Below are 18,234 nucleotides of genomic sequence, written 5' to 3' on the forward strand. Positions count from 1 at the left end.
TTACATGACTGAATATTTTGATTATGCTTGCTGCGATTCTGAGTTAATCGCATTATTTAAATTGAAGTATTGCATTTATAAGTTTAATCGCAATATTGCCAAAATCTCATTACAATTACATTGAGAGGGAGCATGTAAACACTCATTGTCTTTCATCTATTGTACAAACCTTCAGCACATTAACTGTAATTTGGTTTAGATTTCAAGTATAATTTAAAAAAAGAGCTAGAAAAGTTATTTCAAAAACCGATTGGCTCAAACAAAAACAATTGCATCATAACATCGATATTAATGTTGATATAAAAAAATTCAAATATTCGAAGTCCTTTACACCTGAGTCATTTGTACTTATCTCGTTAAATCATTGCCTCTTTCTCAAATTGAGCTGATCTCAGATGACTGTCCGTGTGACATAACACAGACAGGCCCCTCCCTCGATTGTTTGATTGACAGTAGCATTTCAGCACAGACTGGACTGGCATTTTATCTTAAACCCGCCCTGAGTGAGCTGTCATCAATCCACCATTGTTTCACCACCAGAGCAGATGCAGACAAGAATGACTCCTAAGCAATCAAGGTGTTCTGTTGTAATAATGAACACAGCAGTCCTCATTTACTCCCGACATGTGAACCGCTGAAGACGCAGTGGACTAACTTTGTTTCTGAGGGAATGTACACCTCTATCTACCTGAATGTGTCCATATTCACGCCAATCATTTGTTATCCAGCTTCACCTCCAGAAATGTGAAATATGCTACAGACTTTTCAGTAAGACCCTAAAGAATCATATCAACTTGTGTGAAATGGGCCACTGATGACCCCTTAAAAAAAACATAATAAATGCTTTAAAAATGTAGGTATATGACCTCTCATTATATTTCCATTATCATGTTAACAACACTGATATATACAGTATATAGTTAAAAACAAAATTATCATGGGGAAAAATCTTGTTAAACATTTCTATACAGATTTAGTTGTTTGGAAAGGGTATCTGCAAAGCCCTTCATTTAAACACAGAGGGCTGAAAGACTACGATGGGACAACTGTTTGTTTTGCTTTATTTCAAGCTGACCGTAAGCATAACAGTACCCCACGTTTGCTGTTTTAGCCAATTAGAGCTATCATTAAAAGCAGATGTGCCATGGGAAATAATAGAAGCCACAGTGGTATCTGAGCATTGTGAAGATTTCTTTGCTGAAGCCTTGTCTATGTGTAATGTAGTCAGGACCAGGAATTCAAAAGAGAATCCACTGTCCTTTACTCCTTTCCTCAACCTTTATATCATCCGACCATGGCTGTCTTTTTGGTAGTCAGAATTTTGTATTGAGATTACATCAAACCCCAGGCTTAGTCTTCTGCCTGTGAATGTGCCATCACTTCACTGTCTCCAAATAATTCAAACCCAAAGCTGTGGTTGGAAGCAAAAGTCAGGCTGCAAATTATTCAAAGCATTATTATTTACGTTTTGTCCTCCTCAAGTGTCATCTGCTGTAGCATTTTAGAATCAACAGCTTTGAGGGTTTTCCGTTTATAATGCCTGAAATTTGGATACCATAAATGATACGCTCATGCAGAAAGACACATATTTCAGCCGAAGGGAAACTGTGCTGTATCGTTGCAGAGCCATAAATAAACTGCTGTGGATCTGGATCGCACAGCCACATTCCTGAGGAACGTATGAGTAATGTTTACCACTGTAAAACCTGCTCGCTCTCTTTCATCAGACTCAAGTTCATGAGAACGTCTCAACAGGTGGAGGGTCTGCACTTAATCTTTCATCGACAATGCTATGTAGCTTAAAATACTTTCACCAAGAAAAGTCCCCAGTGCCGTTGCAATTGTTTGTGTTCATTTGATGTTTCTGCTTATGGGTATGCGTCATATATTTGTCTTTCTTTCCAGGTACATTTTTAAGCTACTGGAAGAAAGAAAATCTGTCAGCGGAGAAAGACAAAAACATGTTCAAAATATTACAAACATATTCCCTGAAAACAACTCTTAATATCAGTATTAAGATGCAGTGCTGCTTCTCAAATTAATTATTATGTTTTTAAGTCATTTGTAGATTATTTGAAAAGAAAACAAGTCATGTTTTTGGAGTATATATTCAATATGTCGGCTATAGTTACAGATGTATTAATAAAGTTCACACTTCTAACTCTGTATTCTATAGATTGCGTGGTCAGATTACAATTTGTGAAAAACGAGTATTGTTTGAAGAGTTAGAGCCCCTAACCGTGAACATGCCTCCTATTATGTCTTACTGAGTATTCTACTACCATTTCAAATGAACACGTTCTGCGAACAAGACCCTGTGTGTCTCCAGAGGGTCCCCGTCTCATGCAGCTCGAAACGAAATCAGATCTGCCTTTATAAAGGGCATTTCTGTTAAAAGAACCTGGCTTGCTTCGTTTACTTACAGCGCCTCCCCGGGAAGACATTTAATATTGTTAGTAAAACGATCTCAATTCTCTAACAAGAAGCCAATGCCATCACAAGCATAAATAAACGGGTATGTTGTCAATATTTTGACAGACGTTACATTGAAGAATCGTTATCTGTTGAAAGTGCTGCCGAAGACTTAATTGAAACACGCGTAATTACGCGCTCGTTCGTAGCGAGGTGTCTGCAAAAAGTGTTAATGGAGTTGTGAAAGTAGCTGTGAGACAGATCTTTCATCTGCAGATCTTATGACCTCCTGCAACCCAGAACGTAAACGGATACTGCAGCATCCCGGCGAACACATCTTTCACAAATCAATTCATTACTCCCGACTCTCAGCAGTTTAAAAAGTCCCTCTTTCTTGCATCAACCCATCCCCCGACCACTGACCACAGACCTGACATTGTCTCACGCAGTGGTATCAGCTTTCCCCTCCTGAGAGATAAATGGCTGGATGAATTGAAGGCAGACCTCGATCAAAACCGCTTATGTATAATAAAGTCCAACCACCATCAGTAACCTTTTTTCATCTTAAATTATTTTATATTGTTTTTCTTCTAACTTTTTTTTTCTAAATATAGTTTTGAGTCTAGTAACCCTTGAAGTCTTTATAAAGTGATTCAGTATTATAGACTGCATCCTAACTAGGATAGAGCAAAATTCAGAAGTGAAGAATCGGATTCCTTGCAATTAATGTGTGAATTGGAATTGTGAAATGGCCACATATATATGTCCATCTATGTATTTCTATATTTATGTAGTTCAACAACATTTTACACCAGGGTTGAACTTTGCTTGCAATACTTTTGCAGAATTTATTTATCCTGGTTAATGATACATTTTATATGCACTAATACGGTTAAACATTTCAAGAAGCATAATGCATTATACATTTACATATAATATTTAGGATATGCATAAATATATACATTTAATATGAAAAAAAAATAATAATTATAACAAATACATTTAGAAGTAGATTTTATTTATGTGTTTTATATACTGTGCAAAAATCTTAGGCCACTAGTATTTTCACGTATTAAAAAAAAGTCAATTTCAGAAAAATCACTCCTCTTTAAAATATCTCATCCATTCTTACTTTTACTTCCTGCCCTCCATCTGAATTTCGCACGTTGAGAGAATCTTTTACAATTAATAGTAAAATCATTGTTTGGAAATGTAAACTGATTTTTCCTACTGACACACCACAGCTACAGTAGGGATAGAAATAACTGATTTAAAACCATTTTTAACTAGTGAAAATACTAGTGGTCTAAGACTTTTGCATAGTACTGTATATATTAATAATTTAATAAAATTCCCCTAAAAAATGCTATAAAATGTTGTTCATTTGTTGATTCATGACGTCTGTCTATCTATACATCCGTCCATCCATCTATCCAAGCAACCTGAAGTTAAGGCGCTTGAGCTTTCAGGAAATAATTTAGTGTATTTCTGCTTATTTTCAAACATATCCAGCTATTTCCATATCCTCAAAACACATCCTCATCAAACACTTTGTCATAGTTTTCTCTAGTTCTAAGAGTGCCGATCCAAGGTGAGCACCAAAGACAATTTATAAGAGACATGCCACGTCCTCAATCCTCCATACAACTATATAAGGAAAACCCATAACGGCAAAGATGGCAGTTGTATGCACATGTCCCGCCCCTCCCACTGGAAAGCCAATCATATGCTTTTAACAGTCAAGCCGGGAAACATTTAAGCCTATCATCTGGTTCCAGTGATGCGTGCGCACAGTTGAGGTTTTGCTACAGCGAGTTTGTGTGTGCAAGATCAGATGGAATCCACATAGAAGAGGGTGAGAACTACGCGAAGCCTACCAGTTAAAGCATTTTATATTGTCCACAAATATGTTACCCGACATTCTAAGTAAAAGACACCAGCATTCTGGATAGAGACGTAAATGAAGTTGGTGTTGTGAACCCTTACGCATGCGTAGTAGAAGTATAACCTGTGGGGAAAAAGGCGTTTTAAACCTTATTTTGGGGCAAAGTCATCAAATATTTTCAGCGATTTTTATCATATTTTACTGCTGTTTCTATACAATCAGGTTTATATGTCCCTGTGACCAGTGAAAGTGCAGTTCTGACTTTCTGCCCATTCATTTAGATAGGAGCCTGGTCTTGTTAGTCTGAAATAGCTGCCCAGAGGCATTGCCAAGATGGCGGCCGAGTGGCAGAACTTGCCTGAAAGGACTTTGTTAGCACTGGTGCCTCTTTAACATTATTTGGCATAAATCACAATACAAGATGGAGAAAAGATATTATATCTGTACTTTATCACCCAGATTCGCTATCAGGTCGTGCTGTCATAAAATATTATGAAGAATTCCTCAATACATTAATATTCACTAAGGCTTTATGAATATGAGCTAAATGCTCAGTGATTAGGATCATTATTCTCTCTGCTAGGAGTAACAGTCTTTTAGCAAAACAGTGACAGTGTGACATGCAAGGCTTTTTACAGCTTGTTTGATTTGACTAGAAGCCTCTCCGTTAGTCGCTCACAATTACATTCATAAACCCAGGTGTTTACAGAGATACCTCAAGTCCGAGCAGACCATTGGGATATTAAAATCCATAGAATTCAGTAAATTACTCGTATGTCAAAAAAAAACAAATGTGTATAATTATATAGGTTCTTTAATTTAGAGTAGACCGCTCAATGATTTATCGACAGGTGCTCCAGAGCAAGGATTGTGACTGTACTCATTAACTGGCATTGAATGCATATCGGCAGTGCGCCGCCCTGCTAGCGCTCGCAATGAGCGGCTATTATCACAGCTCATCCCAGCCTAGACGGGGAGCCGGTGTGGTAATTACAACCAGGCTTACGGTGTGTGCGCGTCTGTCTGTGTGAGTGGGTGTAGAGGCGGGGGGAGTCTGAAACACAGGTGGGCGTTTTATTGTGTCGTCTGTGTCAGCGTGGAGCCTGTCTGCAGGCTGTCGTTGCCGTGGGAACGGGACCCGCCGTCGGGCGAAACGAGAGCTCCTGCTGTAGAGCGAGTTGAATTACAGGTGAGGTAGGCTGAAGGAGAGGAGCACTGGGGTTTGGATAAGAAACGATCAATACGCTCACACGCTGTGAAAGGGCCAGATTACATTGATGCTGCACAGGGATACTGTAAAGTGGGGGGGGGGGGTACAACCCCACTATCCACATCAACATGTTTGAGTTGCATGGGATATCACAGTGAAACCACAACATCAACAGCAGGCTTCAGCACCCCAGCTTGATAGGAAGTATCCTCTTATATGTTTTACAATATACTTTTATATTGCAATAACTTCAGACTCAATCTACAAAAAGAAACAACAAAGCAACTTCTAATTTAAGTAAACTTAAAACAATCTTTACATAACCCATTATAATAAATGTCATATTACCTGTGCCTTTCAGCAAGTAGGAAATATAGTAAAGTTATGAATCACTATGAATCCTTTAAACTACTATTTTTTTGTTCTTTGATTAACAGACATCACAGCAGCTGGGTTATTAGTTTATTTGGTTGCTATTACTTTAAGAACTGCCGCTGCTGAGTGGGACATGGATCTGACACGCACACTCGTAGTTTCATTCACGCTTTACTATGAAATGATACATACTATAGCGCGCCGCCATATTTGTGCATGCACTACGAGCACAGTTTAACAGCTCACAGGTCAGGAAAATTGATTTTTACTGACATGTGGCCTTACAAAATTCTCATCTGACCACATTTCATTGATCTCTGATGTTCTGCTGAAGCTCCCTTATCACCTGTCAGGAAACGGTTTGACTAGTACATGGCGCTGAGGCGAAGTGGAGTGCATGTCTAAAAAGTCTCTAGTTTGATGTGGTCGTAAAGACATTCTGCGTATAAATAAATGCAATTCTTGTCAAGAAAAAAGTGACAGAAGCAGCAGTTGTGAATGGAGTGGCCGACCCTAGCTCCGCCCCTGCGTTAATTGTGTTAAATATTTTTAACGCCATTAAATTGAAAATAAAGCTGCATTAACGCACTAATTTTGACAGCACTAGCCTTTTTACTAAAATACTTACTAAAAATATGAGAACATGGTAATATGAGCACTGAAAATAAGACAGATATCAAAAAGCAAACAAAGACTTTTCCGCGCCTCAGTACTCAGGGTCAGGAGCAGCTTTGACCTTAAAATGAAAAGAGCTTTGTGCAACATGACAAGACCACTACACATTAGCAGAAGGGTGTGCTTACCTCTGCAAACAGTTCCATTCTCCACTGCCTCGTGACCTGCTTTACACATACAGCGGCCAATAGGGACCATCCACTCTCCATCTCCATTACAGTACAGTTTAATGGGAACGTCGACCTCCTCTGCATTAGGGATGCACTCTCCCCTCGCCGACACCAGTGAGGTGCTCTCTGCTCCCGAATGCGTCTCCTGAAATGCTGCTCCGTTCCGAATAGTGCGAGGACACTTCCGGTAGAACACCCGCACAGCGATTAACGACATGCACCCACCGTAGTCCTGGAAGGCTAGATAGAAACCGTTTCGGGAGACGGGACCAAAACTGCGAACCTCTGTGTTAATCTTCATCACACGTCCGCCCAGGTCTACTTGCGAGAAACTCTCATCTGCTGCGATGGTATCCACCTTGATCCAAGGGTTTTCCATCCATGGAGGATGGACTTTAGTGGCCGTGTCATAGTCTGATTCATAGTAGTAGAGGTTGAAAGTTTCCTTGCAGGAACCAGGGACTCCTGGGATGCTGCTGCAGTCTCGCACGGAGAACTTCATCTCCACGTGAATACGCTGAGCCCCTCTTCTTCGGATATACTTGGTGCGCACCCAGTTATTTTGGTTGGCGTGGAAGACATTACACACCTGATAGGTACGAATGGTGTTCATGTTCTCATCATAGCCACTCACTTCTTCCCACTATAAAGAGAGAAAAAAAAGAAAGCAAAGGTTTAAAGAGGGATTTTACATGCAACCTTTCACTTATTTTTGGCCTTTAGACCAAGATAAATTAAATTATGGTTAAAACTATTTTCATTTCATATAAAAGTAAAAAACCAAATTAATATGCAGCTTCCATTTTGGGGAAAATGCTTTATTTTGTATCATGGTTAATCTTTAGCCTAACTAATCTTTAGCCTAACTAAAAACTATTTGTATAAATTCGTAAATATATAGACGTACTTTTGGTTTACAAATAGTCAATCCCTTCTTACATTTAGCTAGATTGTAAAATGACCTGACAGCAGAAAATATCATGTTATAGACCCGTTTGTATCTCTGCATCAGATCTCTGGAGGGCTTTACGAGCACCTGAGCCATTTTCAGCCGCATTCCCCATATGCACAGTCCAAATTACTGAGCACAGGAGGAATGAGGTGGGAAAGAGAGCAAAATTCTCCTGCTTGTCTGCCAACAGGCCCTGGCACTCTCATACAGAGAGCTGTCTTTGGCTGGGGTTTTCTATAGACCCCCATGTGACAGTGCCGAGAGATTCGGGTTGGTATTTATTTTTATCTCTCTTACTCGCTTTCTTGCGCAGCATAAAAACTATCTACTATTAATATAGCTTACATAGAGATAAAGATTATATATTTGATATTCACACATTCATTTATTTTTGTGCTGCCTCTTTTGTGTCTTCAGGCAGCTTAAAAATTAATCCAGCATTAGCATAATTAAATTATTTCCTTTGCAACAAGAAAACAACAGAGCATAGTTAAACAAACATGCTGATTCAACAGTTAAACTAGAAAAAGGGCAAATAATAATAAAAGAAGAAATGCATTAAAGGGATAGTTCATCCAAAAATTCTCACTATCATTAATTTTAAACCAGAAGAATTTTGGTAACCAAATAGCTTTAGCAACCATTGAATTCCATTGTTCACGCAAAGAAAAGAGGAGAGAATTGCCCTCCAGTTGACCTAGTGATCGTTAACGTAACAACTCAGAGTAGTGCATAAAAAAACTCCATCCCACTAAACATTACAAATGTAAGATAATCAAATTATACGGAGAGTCAGTTGATAGAGTGAAAGAGACTTCTTGTTAAATTTACAAGTATATATTGTGCACACTAAAGCATGAAGAGTACATGCACCAGGGACTTCACTGCTCGGCCTAAAGTGACTCCAGATGACTCCATTGCGGTTTTCAGCCAACTTGCCTGCGATCAAGCCACAGGCTTTCAGCGCTAAACAACTCAAACAGCAGTCGCAGAAGTCTTGACCTTGTCCAACAGGGAAAGTCCTTTTCTTCACCTTAAAATAAGGTTCCACACTACAGCTTCGAAGCCCAGCAACCCTCCCATAATCACCCTCCCCTCGAGTGTCTTACTCTTCACTTAACAGCTGACATAATTTCCCAAATTAGTTGCTGCTTAACAAGGATTTTAACAGAGTTTTGACAGGCTGGGGGAGAAAGTCAGGCCCGTCCAGGACCTCCATTTTATCAAATGATCTTGCACTAATTAAAGCAGCTTTCTTTCCTCGCAGCTTTTGTTCTTTATTCCCATGCCCCTATTATTTGGATGAGATGAACTGAAATGATTCTGGATAGGACTGTGGTCATTAACACTTGCACAGTGTTTTGTGTATAAAATGAACTTTTCCATCACTTTGGTTCAGTCCTTTCAAGCAGCCAGATGTTTCTTGGGTCACTGGCAGCCATTGACCTTGCCACCTTTCTTAAGGATGACACATTCTTCCATGAACCAGAGAGAAGGGTGAGAATGAACAAGACGAAGAGCAGAATCTTCTTGTTTGTGGTCTGTTCTTAAAAAGAATTAATAAATAAGCAATGTCCCTAATGAGAAACTGAGTAAGCGAGTATGGAATGGAAAGGATTGGGTTAAAGACGCTCCAAACAAACGGCCTTTAAATGGAAGGCCTCCCTTTGTGCTGTCTCGGCTTCTCTGTCATTCTTTCATCAGAGGCAAAGAGGAGAACCAAATGAGACATAATAAGAGCCAAGCGATCAAGCACTGAGTGTGAAATTAAAAGAAACATCTCAATTTCCAAAGGTTTTCACCTGAACTTTCAGTATTGTGTGACTCAACGGTGACCATGTGTTTTAAGATGTAAATGAAGGATTCAGCTCAGACAATATTTAGCTATATGGCAGGTCAGCACTTCGATTTGTTAAATAAATAAATGGTAGTGAAAACTGAACAGTAGAGATCTTTTTTTTTCAGCACAGTTATTCAGTAATTAAAATCAATCACTTTATTTATTAAATGCGAACAGACTTTAGTATTTTGACAGGCGAAATATAAATGAGACAATTTAAAATGCTTATGGATTTAGAGAGGTGATTAATGAAACACCATTGGTACACTTCATTCTGAAACTGTAGATAATGTGTAACATTCTTTGGAAGCCTATGTTATGAGGTCAGAGCCTTCCGCAGTGGTGCACCACTCGTGTCAATATTAATTGGAACTCAGATACAAAAATCACAAACACAATAAAGTATAAAGGCTCAAGCTTTGCTTTGAGGGTCACAAGCAAATAAGGAGAACCCACTGAGACTGCTAGTGCAGAAACCTGAACCTCAGTCCACTGGATGAGAACACACCTGGGACTTGTGTGCCCCACATGGTCCTGATCTGCAGTCTTTCAGTAATGACAAGACAGACTAAATGGAGTCGGTGTTCTTCTATTACTCTACTGTCCTGTGATAGTTCAACTAGATATTGCAGGCAACTAGATATTCTTGACTATTATTATAGTTCATAGTTTAAATCTGAACAATCCCTGGTTCATTCATTTTAATGCCACTTCATTACACTGAAATTTGAATTCAATTCTGAATGGTGCACAACCCTGCTAAACAATAAAGTGTGGCACATAAATCCTCTCAAACTCTGTGTGGTCCACCTGGGGGAAAAATCAGAACAAAACATCCTGGTAAGAATCTACAACATAGGTATTTATCAAGATAAAAACAGTTCCTGCAAATGTTCTGCCCCTCCATCTTTCTGTTTCTGAATGTAAGGCTGTGTCCTCCCTAAACGTCCTTTAAGGAATCCTCAATGATGATGATAACACTTTGGCAAACAGAATGTTTTAGCTACATGAATAATCTCATGTAAACAGTCGCTTCAACACGGCGAAGTTACTCATTTCAATAAATCATGATAAAAAAATAAGTAAGTCAAAAAGCAAGTGAAGTGAATTAAACTTGTAACTTGCACTGGGAAAAAGAGCCCTGTGATAAATGACACAGTGTTCTTGCAGACAGAAGTTTAGAAATGATAACTCCCCCGCCACCCAAGACGAGAGAAAGTTCACAACCGAACTGTGATCTATAAGTCTCCTAGACAGAGGTTTTCCCGGATAGAGCGAAGGCACGAGCTTGTGCTGAATTAAAAAGGATCGCTCCAGGGGACGCAGAAGTTGGCCACGATCAAGCTTTTGTGTTATATTAATTGTGCCACTATGACAAGACTCTGAACTTGTATTTGGACTTCAGCGTCTTTTACAAATAAACTGTCAGGACCTTATGAAGTTTACATGAAGCCAGCAATTAAAGCTCTCCCAGGGCTGTCATTTGTATTCGAGCATTTATAACTAGTCGAGCGGTGCTGATGAGTCCTTCAGTGAAATCTGCTGACTCCACATCTCGTGGCGAAGCACTCCTTGGACTCAAAGAAATACATAGTAAATCTGCATAAATAAATAATTCACACAGAGGGGCAAAAGGGAGCATGTATGACAGCTCCTGAGGGAAAGTTTCCCAATTTGCAGTTGTGGGAAATCTGACAGCATCGCATTGAGACATTTGTCCTGAGGGGACGTGCGGGACAAATGACATCCGGATATTTCAGCTAAAGTGCAGTGGGATTACAACCCTAAGCGAGATACTGAGCTTCCCACTATTAGAAAGATTGACAGAGGGAGAGAAAGTGATTGAGAGAGACAAAAAAAAGAAGGCGACCTACAAACTAAGCCATCTTTGGCAGTCAGCTTCAATTACCTCTATTCACTGGTAATGCACAACATGTGAAGAAAGACAAACAAGCTTCCTATTGCTCCTTTAACCCTTGTGTCTATCTATATGCATGTGGATCATGTTTACATATCTCATAGAAATCAAGGACATGGCAAAAGTGTCATGCTGCCAAAGGACTGCTTATGCAATTCTGGCGTGTGACCACACAAAGATTTAATACCCTGATGAGGGAAGCCTGAAAAAGAATGATAAAATGTTGGTTTATAGATCAGTCCACAGTGGTTTGAACTGGTTTCAGGACATTTTTTGAACCAAATGATTTTCTAAGGCTTTTCTGATTTGCGGTTTGCATCGGTTGAAACGTCTAATGTAATGCCAATCAAAAATATTCAAACTACATGATTTTATGGCAAGTTATATGGGTTGTTTACCCACCCTAATGAACTATCCACCCTGGGATATTTTGAAAAATGTAGTTTTGGAGCCCATTGACATTTACTGTGAGTGTGGGGGGTAGGGGGTGGAGGGCATTTAAAAGAGGCACTCTTCAGAATTTTCCAAGACAATAATACAGGATTGAACAGGCACAAGGGTGAGTAAATGACAACCATTTATAGTTTTGGCTGAACTAACCCTTTAACAGAGGGCATTTGTAAGCATGCAATCCCCCCACAGTATCAAAGTTCACTTCATTGTTCATTATTACTTGCAAAACAGACAGTAGCAGATTATAAGCATGCAAATACAGTCACAGATGATTAATGAGGGAGTTCTGATCTGGACCTGGAGGCAGTCTAGTGAGGGCCACACTATCACAGTGATTCGTTACACAAATGTACTGGCTTATTTTCATGTTCTGCATCAGTAAGCCGCAAGTCTAGATCCATGACCAAAACATAGTTGGAACATGGTGACATTTACACACTTGTAATGTTTCCTGCAATGCTGTTCTCTGACTAAGCCGGTAATTGCTTAATTTGCAGCCTCGTGAGGATGTGCACACACCATAGCAGTTACAAATCAACAATATGTCATCCCAAATAAACTCTTTATGTCCTACCAGTCTTTACATAAAATGCTCCCAGTGCTGTAAAACAACTGAAAATTGTGTTTATATACCTTTTAACGTGATGAAATAAGCATTTATGAAGTGCCCTTGAGGAAAATGAAAATACTTTAAGCTTGTTGTTGATTTAAACTGTGAGGTTAAAAGAATGAAGAGGTTCACATAACGCCGCTTGAATTGCTCTCAAACTTAACCTTTTCTCTACCGCTTACTTTCTTGTTGTTTTTAAAGTAAACATGAAGAATGTGTCTGATTCTATTAGGCTGCTGAAATCAATTGCTGAATGACTCTACAAATGGGTCTTCAAATGATAAAACAATATCTGGAATAACAGAATTTGAAAAGCTGAAGTGATGTGCAGGTCCAAACAAGCCTCTATGTAGAGGAGTACTAAGTACAGTCGAACATAATAACAGCAGAAAGCACATGAAGTAAGCACTCCTCACACCTGGCTGTGATAAAGGGTTGCAATAAATATTTCTTTAATGTAGTTGTTTATTACCATAATTACACTGTTCTATGTTCCACCTGCGTTAAACATCACAGGGTTTAGTATAAATTCAGGTCACAAATGCGTGTGGATGAAAGCATGAATGAGTGAACGAACCACATCTGGATTTTTTCTCCTTGACAGTTCAGCAACAGGGGTTTGTTTTGCAAAGCTATTTGGTGGCATGAAAGTCAACTGTTGATGGAGCGCTCTATATTTTGACTGACACTGATACTTTAGTTAAGCCCACAAGGCTCTGCAGGGGTGTAAGACAATAACCTAAGGCCTTTCTCTTTATAAGGTTTACAATATCCCACCTGTTTAGTGCTTCTGTGAGGTACTGCCATTCACCGACTAAAGTAAAGTGTGCTGTGTCTTCCTATGACTGTTCTCTATATCTCATTTAATTTAAGAAAATGTAAATTAAAAATTAAATTAAAAATTAAATTCATGCATTTAGCAGACGCTTTTATCCAAAGCGACTTACAGTGCGTTCAGGGTATCAGTTTTTACCTATCATATAAAATGTATATGCTCTTTGTAAATGTGTGGCGTCAGACAGCAGAATAACTAAAGAAAAAAAAATTAATCTGATGGAAAGTTGGACAGCTCAGCAGCATTCCTCACTGAAGAATCCATTTCCTCTGAGATGCCGAGGCCATTTTAGACATCTACCGTACGTTTCTGAATGTGTCAAAACAGGCAATATGTTTTGCATCTGAGCCATATTTCATTTCACACTTTACATTGAGTCATTCCATCTAGCTATTAGCTGTGGCACTGAAACAATTTGGTTTTTGAAGTTGTTTGGTTAAACCTTTGCAGTTGTAAAGATGAAAAAGATATGGTGACGCAAAGCTCGGTAATTCTTTTGTTATAGGGGAAAAGGAGTGGTGAATCTTATTGAATCCAGAGCCTCAGACCCGGAGACACCGGACCTCTTTGTTCTTTTATATTGATTGTTCCAATCAGCACAGAAAAAAAGGCTGCATGCCCTAAGGTTCGAAGAGAAGATGGTGAGCAAAATGATATCTGAAGAACTTTGAAGTTGCTCAACCACACTGTCAGCCTTCTATCCTCTTTTCTTGCTCCACTTTTTTAGACTCTCTCTCTCTCTCGCAGTCTTCCATTTTTATTTTACTGCTTCCAGACACATGGAATGGTATAATTTAAGCCATCCCCCCAAAACAGACACAGAAGCATAAATAATTGAATAAAACAGGGGGTGGTTTTTCAGAAATACACCATCAAATTACTCAGGAACATATTTTTCTTCCTCTGATCCATTGGAAAGAACATAGATCCTGGTGTGGGGGAGAAGGCGATTAATTACTCCCTGACTAGTGGGTGCTGAGCAGGCGTGAGCCTAGATGAATGAAACATTGTCTTTATGGCACTATATGGTAAGGATTCACATCCAGTTTCTGTCACAATTGCTAGAGAAGAAGCATTAATGGATCGTTTCATGCAACCTCATAAATCTGTTAATATAAAGAAAACTTACGCTTACACTGCTGTCACCTGTTGAGGACACTGGATATACTGTCCAGCCAAGCTCTGCGGTCGCTGTGGTGGAGTCCATCAACATTTCTGTGGAAACAGGAGGAAACATATAAAGGTTAAACAGGATATGTCCGGGTCACATTTGAGTTCTTGCACAGATTTCAGCCAAAAAAACTGTAGCAATCTATCTTTAATCTTCAATAAACGGAGCGAGGGAACTTGCTACTGGTGTCTCCAGCATTTCCAAGAGGTTCCTAAATTACAAATAAACTCAGATCGGCTTTTATCCTCAGTCTTTGCCTAAGGAAATGCTGGGGAAGTATAATAAGCTATGAATATTTCATACATTTTTATGCATTAACATCATTCTTTATCCAGACATTTATAGAGGCTTGCGATACCACTTAACCAACTGCTCCATAAAATACTATCAACACATTGGACACGAATCAGCCTTAAATCTGTTTCAATATTATAGCCGTCTCCAGTAGTAAGGATGAAAAATGCAGTAAAAAAAAATCAAAAAGGGAGCAGGAAATAGTGGGTTCTGCTTCCCTGCTGTGTGATTCAGCCAAGATATTTTAGAGACAACAGCCCACTATCTGGCTTCACCGCTGCAGAGGTTATATGGGGGTACAGAATGTAGGTTAGCAGTTGGACAGCGATGAGAAAACCACTAGAGACACTTTCAATAATGATATGGCTGCCTATTGATACTGGGAATAGCTAATCTTTCACAGACTTTCGTATGCTACTGCAGGGGAATGTGCACGGATATCCACAGATATGCATATTGCATCGTTCCAGCCATGAGAGAAGCGGCATTTGTGTTCAGACTGACTCCTCTTATCACAGTACACAATTTGGGACACCATTTATGGGCGTACAGAATGTGAAAGCCCTGTAAAAAGTCAGTATTTTCACGCCGAAGGGAATTTGGTATGCTCGTATCGCATCCAAATTCGAAAGCTGGTTTAAAACATATTGTAGTTGGGTTTCGATTATTGTGACTAAAGTATAATTCTGATGCTGCCCAATATTTTTTAGATGGGGAAAAATGTATTATAGTGTGCTTGTCGCTGCTGCTAAATCCACACATTTTTATACATATACCGAATAATGTGAAAAAAGCAGTTATGAACTCGCCAAACAGGCGCAGCGCTGCCTCTTATCAATATTCAGCATGGATATAATGGCTTTTAAATCAGTTCTCACTCACAGAGCTCCTTAAATAGCCCTCTGTGCACATAAAAAATTCATACACTCTTCTCACCTAGATAAAACATTAATATTCTACAGTTTGTAGAAATATAGGGACATGCATTTTATGGAGAGCAGATTTAAGAGGCAACTGAAAAGGGAATGATTATAATCAGATGAAAGATGACCATTTGCTTCAACAGAAATCAGCTCAATGATTCCGTCAGTTACTCGAGCTGCTCATTGTCAGGTCAGACCTTCAACCAACAAGATTAGCTTGGCTTTCACCCACTATTTCTGTGCTAAGACTGCTAGGTTGGGGATAAAATATAGTTACTGGAGGCCAGTTACTCTACTTCTGCTGATTAGTTGGCGTTAAAGAACATCAAGTAATTGGGGTCAAAGAGAACACATTTTGCTGTCTGGGGTCCTTAGAGGCACAGGGATGATAGCTCTCAGTTCAGATTGGCCGTCAGTCATCCCATGTGAATAATTCATGTTATCACATTGATGGCTTAATTAATTTCCTCTAGTAATTAGAGTACGACTAAGTTGTTGAACTTTTGGAGGGAATTAGATAAAGGAGCTTGATAGAAACGGAGGAAGTTTGGGTTTTATCACAGTCTAACGCAGCTGTTCCGACTTCCTTTTACAAGCATCAGCGTACAAAACGTCTTTCAGAGGCTCAGCTTGAAGCCAACATAATTACTAGTCTTAGCTATTGGAAATACTTATTCATTTACAGAATTTTCATTAATCTTGCATTAGGCTATTTGATCGTTTTAAATGTGTTTTTGAATGCTGGTTGCAATTAAGACGAGGCCTTGAAAACGACAGCAATTTTTGAAGGAAAACAGTAAGCGTACCGTTTGAGGCTGTGCGTGCGGAGGAATGCAGCTTTTTGGGCATGTCTCTATACTTCAGATTCCCTGTGAGTCTGAATCATATTCCAGGAAAAACCAAAGCATTTAATGAACAAACTACAGGTGGGTCCAATTTATTTTAAAAGGACATATTCCATCTCGAAGCTAAATTACATTTGATTACCACTAAACCTAGAATTTACACACAGTCTCATGAAACTTAGTCTGCATGTCCATTCATAAAAACCAAAAATGTGGTCAGTTGGTACACAGAGGTACACAGAAGAAATAAATGCAATCATAGCTCTTAAACAAAGGAATTGAAAAAAAAGTGGCTAAGTGAATTTCCTAACCTCATGCTGTACTTGTGGGCATGTGGTTCTTTATAAAGCATCGTGAGTGCATTGATAAGCAGTGAGGTAAACGTTTTTTCCCCTTCATAAGCTTTATAAGCTCCTGCTTTTTGCAGTCTGGAAGAGTGATGCACTGTCTGTCCTTTACCTTGCGATGGATAACCCTCTCAACCAGAGGCCTCTGCTTACGCAGAGCCAAACTGGAGATTTATGACTCCCTGCAGTTACGGCCGTACTTCACTGTTACGTCTTGCTTCCAGCTCTTCATCTTCTGTGACGAGGTAAACCAGAGGTGTCAGTCGGCTCCCTGGGATTCTCTTGTGGACATTTTGAAGAGAGTAGTGGATGTGGCACCATGAGGACTGAATGTGTTTACACTCACACCATATCTGGACGTGACAACACATTCCAACCCGGGCCTATGAATAAGCTTGAGTCATTGCACAGTGATATCTCAGCCATTGTAAGACCCAGGAGGACACGTGAGTTTAAGCTTTTCAACAGGAGTGATTTTTTTTGGAACTGTGCATTTCCCCAATGTGAATAAGTGATGGTGGGAGGAGCTTTCTGACAGAGTAGTGAGAGATCTTCTCTTATTATGATGGAGTTCAATACCTTTTGCTCATACGTTTTGCTCATTTTAGTGATGTTTTACCAGAGTTTGTGGTCCAAATTTTATGCATTAATAAGAAACAACGACATGTACTGCAATGGAACTGAAAAACTAATTACTTTCATGAACCTTGTAAGTGAAATAAACGCATACAGTGCAACTAGTATAGCTGCTTATTTTAAAGGCACATTGTTTATTTATTTTAAAAGGCACATAAGATGCATATTGTTTATACAAATCCTAGGGTTGGGTATTGTTTGCATTTTAGCAATTCCGATTTAGATTCTGCATATCGATATATATATATATATATATATATATATATATATATATATATATATATATATATATATATATATATATATATATATATACATATATATATAAAGACAAAAACTTCAATGTCAAACATTTATTCTGTGTCTTTATAACATGAGCAAAAATTAGCAGCCTAAAGAATACTTAGGCCTACAAGAGGAACTTTTTCTATGCTTTTAAAAAAACAACTAAACTAATCTAAATGTAAAATATTGTAAGTGTTAAAGACAAGTAAACAGTTAGTAATAAAATTGGAACAATCAAATCAATTATCAATAGCATAAATACATAAATACAACTGAACCAAATTTCAGTTACAGAAACTGTAATTAAAGGTTTAAAAACTGCATAGATTTATTTTCATAAATTAAATATAGATTAATTAATTAAAAGTATTAAATATATTCAGTCAAGAAGATCCATT

At 38.7% G+C, this 18,234-nt stretch overlaps 1 protein-coding gene across 2 annotated transcripts in view; it reads right to left on the reverse strand.

The window, feature by feature from the left end:
* Nucleotides 1-18,234, reverse strand: part of LOC127968250 (ephrin type-B receptor 2) — a 132,306-nt gene that overhangs the window by 65,123 nt on the left and 48,949 nt on the right. Inside the window, exons 2-3 of one of the 2 annotated variants that reach the window (XM_052569312.1) lie at nt 14,465-14,550; nt 6,686-7,370 (exon numbers count right to left, since the gene is read on the reverse strand). In XM_052569312.1, the coding sequence (XP_052425272.1) occupies nt 6,686-7,370; nt 14,465-14,550 (771 nt within the window). The remainder of the gene's footprint in view (nt 1-6,685; nt 7,371-14,464; nt 14,551-18,234) is intronic. The other variant, XM_052569313.1, reaches the window with a different exon arrangement.

The sequence above is a fragment of the Carassius gibelio genome, chromosome B11 (assembly GCF_023724105.1).
Source record: "Carassius gibelio isolate Cgi1373 ecotype wild population from Czech Republic chromosome B11, carGib1.2-hapl.c, whole genome shotgun sequence".
In the NCBI taxonomy this organism is placed as follows: Eukaryota; Metazoa; Chordata; class Actinopteri; order Cypriniformes; family Cyprinidae; genus Carassius; species Carassius gibelio.